This window comes from Pyrus communis, chromosome 15 (genome assembly GCF_963583255.1).
Source record: "Pyrus communis chromosome 15, drPyrComm1.1, whole genome shotgun sequence".
Taxonomy (NCBI): Eukaryota; Viridiplantae; Streptophyta; class Magnoliopsida; order Rosales; family Rosaceae; genus Pyrus; species Pyrus communis.
Window position 1 is genome coordinate 6,543,779 of NC_084817.1, and position 8,634 is coordinate 6,552,412.

The 8,634-nt window shown below is 34.2% G+C and overlaps 1 protein-coding gene across 1 annotated transcript; it reads left to right on the plus strand.

Annotated features, from left to right (window-relative positions):
- Positions 1-7,236: 7,236 nt before the first annotated feature.
- Positions 7,237-8,414, plus strand: LOC137716821 (transcription factor HEC2-like). Its single transcript, XM_068456191.1, has one exon. The coding sequence runs from the start codon at positions 7,496-7,498 to the stop codon at positions 8,249-8,251; it is 756 nt and encodes a 251-aa protein (XP_068312292.1). The 5' UTR covers positions 7,237-7,495; the 3' UTR covers positions 8,252-8,414.
- Positions 8,415-8,634: the final 220 nt, after the last annotated feature.

Consider the following 8,634-nt stretch of genomic DNA (forward strand, 5'->3'; position numbering starts at 1 on the left):
ATGATCATAATTCATGTCCTTTATTGGTCGAAATAATTCGTGTTTGAAGCCAAACAAATTAGAAGGATGTCACTTAACACATACTCCAATGTGACCAAGACCCAATACTTGCTGTTTTAGACAAAAACCATCCAGTGAGATCACCAAACACATCATGGCGCAAACACCTCCAAATAAGCAAAACCCTTTTACCAGCGGAGTGGATACTCTCTCCTTTTTTTTTTTTTTTTTTTTTTCTCTCATTCTCTTTCTTTTTATTTGAACGGTCACAGCTAAACCACGTCAACATCTTATATTAACTTTATTTATAGAGAAAGAAAGACAAAATAAAAAGTATGAGAGGAGGAGAGAGAAAGGAATGAGAATACGAGGGGAGAGAATCATATTCCTTTACCAGCACAACACAAGACAACAGTAACATTATATTTGGATGAAGAAATTCAAGATGACTAAGGAATTTTAAAATGACGGTATTTTATTTCCTAGAATTTGTGAATTTTTTTATTTGATTAACCTAAAAGAACAATGAAATTGAATACGTAATTTGTTATTTTTAAACTCTCAATCATAAAATTAGGCAATGACACTATTTACATGGAATTGAAACTTGGAATTGGAGGTCCCAAATTCCAATTTTTTTTCTAGCCAGAAATTCTAAATTTCTATGTTTATAAATTCAAACAAAGGAATTGATACATATCAATTTATAAATTCCAACTTTAATCTAAATTTCAAGTTTATTTCTCTCATTCAAATATAATATAAGGATAGTTTGTGGACCAAACCAAATTGCCTTCTCTTTCTTTCTCCTCGACCACGACCCTTTTTTACCCTTCAAATTAGCGGACACTGGGAGTTGCCACCATCTCGAAAACGAACACACCAAAATTTGAACCCAAACAAGTGCATGAGATGCTTTTTGACCGTCTGATGTGCCCAATTGGTCGACCAGAAAAAAACTGCAACGCACCACTCAATCTGAAAAATGATGACAATCATACAGGGAGACAAAAGCAAAGAGATCAAATAGGGGACCATTTCTCATTAAATATAAAATTTAGAGTTAATTATATTTTATAATAATTTGTAGTGCGGAAAGAGGGAAGGTAAATAAGAAGTGACAATTTAGATTCTTTTTACGGGAATCTTTAAATCACATTTGTTTATTGTATATTGTGCAGTAAAAAATTATTGTAATTTTTTAATTTAAAATTGAATATAAACAGTACTTGACGAAAACTGGCTGCACGATGCACGGTAAACGGATGTGATTGGAAGATCCCCAAGATCCTCACACTAATACAAAAACATGTTTGCGCGACGGCAACTTACGCGACGCAGCAAATTTAATCATTGAATTACTGTTTTATTTCAAATGGTACCTACTAGCCAACCTTATCTTCCATGTACTTAAGCTTTCAATTTGCTTTGAGAACTATTAAATGTAATGAGCTTTGGTATTGCCTTTGTTCCCTTAATCTGTATATTGTCTTTGTTTCCTATATCTTCTCTGCAACCTATTGGAGTCTAAGTGAGATATGGCTCAATTATTACGTCTAAGTGTGGTTTTGGTGTAGTGAGATATGAGGAGTGATGAAGGAGCTACATGAAGTAGTTAGATCCTTGTATGTATAAAAGGGAAGATGCTTTTATCTGCAAGTCTTCGAAAGAATTCAAGTTTGTATTTTCGGATTTTGAGGATGTGTGTTAATATGTTCAAACACATATCTTAGGTTTGCAATGAATGTATTGGCTTTACCACATTGATCTTATATACATTTGTTTTAATGATAATACAAAATATTCTTTCAATAATGCTTAGTGGAAATTTTACCAAAAAACATATATTTCTTGCCTCAATTTCCATTGGTTTATTAATTATTGTTTAGAATTTAATTACAATATTTATTAAAAATTAAGTACAAAATATTTTTGCCAAAAAAAAGAGGGTTTGCGCGACGAAGAAGTAACCTGCGTTGCGCAAAGCCATTTTGCAAGACGTAGGTCCCTACTACCTTGGTGCGACAGTTGGTGCATGATGAAGGTTTCATTGGGCTAATTTTTGCACGATGTTTTTTGACTTTGTGCGACGAAGGACCTATGTCGCGCAAACTGTTTTTTGTACTAGTGATATCACAAAGAAAATGGGGGAGAAGCAAGAATTATATTTTGGGCACTGCTAGTTTGGGGCTAATTTTTGCACGATGTTTTTTGACTTTGTGCGAAGAAGGACCTATGTCTCGCAAACTGTTTTTTGTACTAGTGAGATCACAAAGAAAATGGGGGAGAAGCAAGAATTATATTTTGGGCACTGCTAGTTTGACTTATTATATATGTCGAAGTCATTCGTTGGTTGTCAATGACAAGACGATGTAACATTATTTTACTGTATAAATATAATAATAATTGACAGTTTATTATAAAGATGTTATTTGGTAATATAATTTTTATTTATTTGACACATGTGAACGACTAAACACCCTCCAAATTTAATATATTTTTTAGAGATGATAACAAGCATAAACCGTTCTAATTATAATTGAAACAGTGAAATAATGTCATGTCCTGGTGGTAAAATATGGTTCTTAAAACGCGTTTGGTTGCTGGGTTTGGTGTATTATATAATATGGCTAGCTAGGTACAAGTATATTTGGTGTATTATTATGATATGGCTAAGCTAGGTTCAAGTATTATAAGACCATCTCCAACTGCAGGGTCCAGATGGCCAGAGAGCCGAAAATAAGCTGAAAACCGTCTTCAACCGAGGGCTAGGCTAGAAGGTTGTGGAATCTGAGAAGGCCCCACGGAATCGGAGAGGGCTGGAGGGTTGGCTGCATGGCTAGCCGTTGCATTTGAATATATATATTTTTTTACAATATTATTATTATTTTTTATTTACAAAATTTTTCCTATAATTTATATTTTTCATATATTTTTTTTTAAATTCTATTTTTTTCCTATAACTTTTATTTTACAAAATTTGTTTCCTATTTTTTTCAAAATTCCATTTTTCCCTATAACTTCTATTTCACAAAATTTGTTTCATATTTTATCCTATAACTTCTATTTCACAAAATTTCCTATGACGTCACTTAGCCGTTGAATTTGAATTTAAGTTGTAGTTTTAAAATAATAAATTATGTTTGGCCCTATGGCCTTTTGACCCTCAGTTGGAGACGGTTTTTTGTGATAGGACTAAAACGAGCCCTATGGCCCTTTGGCCATCGATTGGAGACGGAGACAAATATGGCCCTGTATTGCTCATTAAAATATTAATTTCTTGGAGGGCTAGAGGGCTAAAATGAGCCCTCTGGCCAGCCCTTGGTTGGAGATAGCCTAAGTGTTTAACATGGGGAAGAAGTTAAGGTGGTGCAACCAGTGATAATGCAAAGTTAGAAATTCCACCCAACATGCACTTAATATTACAGTTTAGTGATACTTCTCTTTACTTATAAATGAGAAATTTTACAACATCTCGAATTCCAATCTAGTTTAACAAAATTCGGAAATGTTTGCCTACCCCGAGTTTTGATGCCAGAGTTGGCGCAAATGTATTGTTGACATAGATGTATTGAAACAATGTTTGTTAACAAAACTTACAGCATCTCGAAGATAAATTTTAAATTTTGTTAAACTAGCAAGTGAACAGTGCAAAAAACTATTTTAGCTACTCAATTTAACTTTCATCTCCGATAACATTCTTAAACTTTGAATATTTTATATTAACTGTTCAAATCCAACCCACTCACTTTTTAAAACAACCTTCACTGTCTTCCTTTCTCCTTCTCAAGGGTCCACCTTTGGTTTTTTTTATTTATTTAAATATTTAGCAAGTGAATAGTTTCACTCTAAATTTAAAGAGTAGCTCAACTGATACATATGAGCACATATAAGGTTCTTAATTTTTCAATGCGAGATTCATTCTCTAAACATGCCCATTCAAGTGTGCCACAATTTAATTGTAATACGTAGACAATATATATATATATATATATATATATATATATATATATTAAGCGATGTGAGATCATTTCGATCATTGTACTTCACTAGGACTATACAAAAATGTAAGTTTTCACCATAAAACATCTCTTATCAATAAAAAAAAATGTTATATATAACCAATGTAAATGTAAGCAAACATTTGATTGTAGCAAGAGCATTGTTACTGTATCAAATAACTATATAGGTATGTAAATAAAAGGTTTTACATACTTGATGGTCATCACAAGCTGCAGGCTGCATGGTATTCGTAATTGTATGGTTCGAGCGTGATAGGAATTCCAGCAAATGAATCAGGAGGCCGTAGGCATCAGAAAACCTGATCCATCTCGAAACGCGTTCCCAAGCCACAACAAGAGAAGAGAAGAAGATGAGTTTTTTTTAGGCTGTATACCACCATACAATAAAATACAAAACCCTAGCTAAATCATATATATATATCATCATATCATATCATATCACATATGTGGAGCCAAAACCCTAAAAATTTACTAGCTACATTATCTAGAACTCTCCGATTGGACCATTACCACAGGCAACAGGCCCACACCCACATCACCGGCATGATCAGACGGCACCGTATTCCCACCGCCAGCCAGGAAAGGAAGGGAATGTATCTGTCACTTATAAGGGGGGTCTGGTGAGAGTTCTGACCCTGTCATGTGATTGTGGGGGCTTTGGCCTTAAAAGGAAGTGAAGTTTTTAAGGGCAAAGTTAGACCATCACAGTTGACTGTTGACAGTTCCACTCAAATGGTGTTTTTCTGTATTGTAAACAAACACTTTCAGGAAAAAAAATAAAAAGAAAAATGATTCATCCACCCCCAAAAGCACTTATTGTGTGCTAAGTGCTTCTTCAAACAGTTGGTGGATCCGAGCCCTTTATTGATGTTTCATCACATTCACTACTTGTACATTTCTGTGTTTCTATTGCTTCTCTTTTGGAGTAAAGACCTAGATTTATGGTGAGAATCACTGAAATTAAAATGACCATCTTCTGCATTTGATTAGGGTTTTTGGTCATTGGACAATTGGTATTGCATGTAAGTGCTAGGTGGGTCCCACTTGTTAATCAAAGGGTCCAGATGAAGGGAGATTTTTTCAATGTAACTGGAACATAAGGTGGCACACCACATGTCACTATACAAATTGTGAGATATGTGTGTTAAAAATTTAATAACTTAAAAAATAAAATTTCTTACCACTTATATAAAAACACGTGGTATACTGAGGTGGTACACCACATGTCACTATATAAATTGTGAGATATGTATGTTAAAAATTTAATAACTTAAAAGATAAAATTTTTTACCACTTATATAAAAACACGTGATATATTATGTGTTCCGATCATAATAAAAAATTTCTCCAGCAAATGATGGACAGCATGCTCCACTGTGATGCTCTTCCAAATCTACGAAGCAATAATCGGATATCAACCTTTTAACTTTTTTATCTACCTTCCGATAGAAGAAATTGTTTCCCAATAAAGAAAGGAACCAAAAATCAAGGCAGGAAAGAAAAAAGATCTAACAGCTTTGTCACCTTAAAAGATTGACCACAAAATTCCAAGAACATATATGTGAGGACGTTAATTTCCGGTCTTTCGTGTGGACATCGACTCTAGTTATTCAACAACATTGTTACAATTTCTCGTTTAAATTTTAAGTTTTAACTCGAAAGTTAAACTTAAAATATGGACTTCTAAGGTTACTTGTACCTTCCAAAAATAATTAATCGAGGACTCGATCTAAACTTGAAGGAAAAGTATTGATGAAAACTAGCGTCGATCACAACTTTCACCTTAAAATATAACATGTTGATCGAGTAGTCATTTAGACAATCTCACTAAGTTAAAAGAGATTGCATGTGGTCTTCAGGCTCGGCCCAGGTCCAATGCTGGCACGGCGACCGTTCGGGGTCCAAAATAATTGGGGGCATCAAAATTATTAGGGTGGTATATTTATATATATTTTCATAAGTGTATAAATTTATAAAATTTGGTTCAATGACAAAGTATTTAACTATAGCTGGAAGTTTTGTTGTTTGAAATTAATGAGGAGGTCTTGGGTTCAAAACACCATGTGTGCTTATTTACCTTTCAATTTTTACAAATTTCTTTTCATAAGAGTATAAATATACAAAATTTGGCTAAATGATCAAAAAGTTTAATTAGAATCAATGATTTTTGTCGTTTAAAATTAACGAGGTGTCCTCAGTTGAAGATGCTAAGTGCATGTTTATTCTTTTCAATTTTTACGAATTTTTGTTTGGTTTTTATTTTATTTTTAATTAGTAGCTAGTAGCTATGTGAGTTGTTATTCTTAAACATTTGTTCCAATTTAAGTCTAATCTTCAACAAAGAGTAATGCATTGACCAAATTTTTAGACCAAATTTGCAAATCATATGATGTGTCATCAAAAAGTTTAATTGAGTACCCATTTATTACTTATACATATCAATTAAAGACTCAAAAACATAATTATTTTTTTAATCCCCTATTGACAAGGTTAGTAAATACTAAATGAAAAAAAAAACACCTCACGATTTATACAAAAACACTTTAAAAGTTTAGATGGAAAACAAAACTCATATCTATCTACTTGTAAACTCGGAGTTTTTTTGTTTCCTTCTCACGATACAAAATAAATTAATTTTTCCGCGTTTCTAAATTATTAAGTTTGAAGTGATTTTCTAAGTATAATCTTATCGATGTCTTACGTGTGAAAACAAATAATTTTCTTAAATAAAGTGATGGCACATTTTTTGGCGTCGCCCTATGGCCCATGCCTCAAAAATCTCTAGACCAGCCCTGGTGGTCTCATATTCTACAGGATAGGGTATTGAGTTTTGAGCCATGCGTACATCCCTTTTCAAAACTCTCTCCTCTATTAAATTATTATAATAATTTCAACCTAAACTCTTCTCCCCTTATTATTATTATTATTATTATTATTATTATTATTATAATATATTGTTATAAAGAAGAAAGAATTTTGTATACCACCTATGTTTTTTTTTTTTTTTTGAAGGATATACCACCTATGGTTTATGAGAATTAAGGGAAGTAATTGTAACGGCACTTCAACATGTAAGTCAAGCCCGGGGTAGAAAATATATTGTAACACATTCGATTTGAAGTAAAGGAACCTAAAATTGGTGTCTATATATATTCTTCCCAGAGAAATGGTGGTCTGTTCTCAATAATTTCATTCACTCGTTTTCTTCGGCTTCTCTTCTCTCTTAACATTGTGTATTTCTCTCCTTACTCCCCACTGCACATTTTCTGATAAACTCCACTAACTCATTTATCTTTCCCATCCCTCTGCACCTCCTCCAGTACTACTTTCCATCACTTTTCTCAGCCTTCAAACCCTACTTCCCCTTGCTTTTCTCTTTTCTTCTCAAACAATCAGACACTTCAAATTTTATTTTTCTTACCAGTTTATATATATAATATAAAGAAAATTATAGGCTACGCATATATATAGCAATGGATATTGCCCAGTACAAATCAGAGGAGCAGATGGAGATGATGACGATGATGATGCAAATGGAAAAAATCTCTGAGCTCTGCGGTGCCTACAACGATGTGGTTTCCGACCTGCCGCCGTCCGATCACAATTTCTCATCCACCACAACTAGTCCTAATAGTCTCAGGGCCACCATGTCACATTACACTGACCAAAACACACGTAACAATAATATTCATTCACCAAACTCACAATCCTTCCGAAACCTCCCAACAATACCATCCACCATTTCATTCACCAACACAAACCCAACCGACCAAACAAACGGCACGTCGTTTTCAACACTGTCGCAAGAAAATGCTTCGATGGCAGCCATGAGGGAGATGATATTCCGGATTGCAGCCATGCAGCCAATCAACATCGACCCGGAATCTGTTAAGCCGCCAAAGAGAAGGAACGTGAAGATTTCTAAGGACCCTCAGAGCGTTGCGGCCCGGCATCGGAGGGAGAGGATTAGTGAGAGGATTCGAATCCTACAGAGACTTGTCCCGGGCGGGACAAAAATGGACACCGCTTCCATGCTAGATGAGGCCATTCACTATGTCAAGTTTTTGAAGACTCAGGTCCAAACGCTGGAGAGGGCTGCGACTAATAGGCCTACCGGGATTGGATTTCATGTGGCCATGTCTAGTGGCAGCTACATTTCTAACTCTATGTCTAAGGCTTACCAAGCTCCTCATCATCATCAGAATGTGCATCATTTCGGTGACGCTTAATTATTGATTAATTAGTCCAACTGATAACGAGATTAATGTTAATTGTTTGATTGTGGGGTTGTAAATTAGGAACATGCATGAAACTATTATGATCTTCGTCGATCTTATATAGTTTTAAGCTTACTTGTAATCCATGTTCTCTCTTCTATTAATTAAATAATAACATCCCTCAATTTTCATGAGAGAGTCTCGGAGATCTTCCAATCACATCCGTTCATCATACATTGTGCGCCCAATTTTCGTCAGATACTGTTTAATATTCAATTTTAAATAAAAAAATTACAATAATTTATGACCGTACAATATACGATGAACGGATGTGATTTGAGAATCTCTAGAATTCTCACAAAGAGAATCCGACGAGAATCCTCACTTGATTTTCA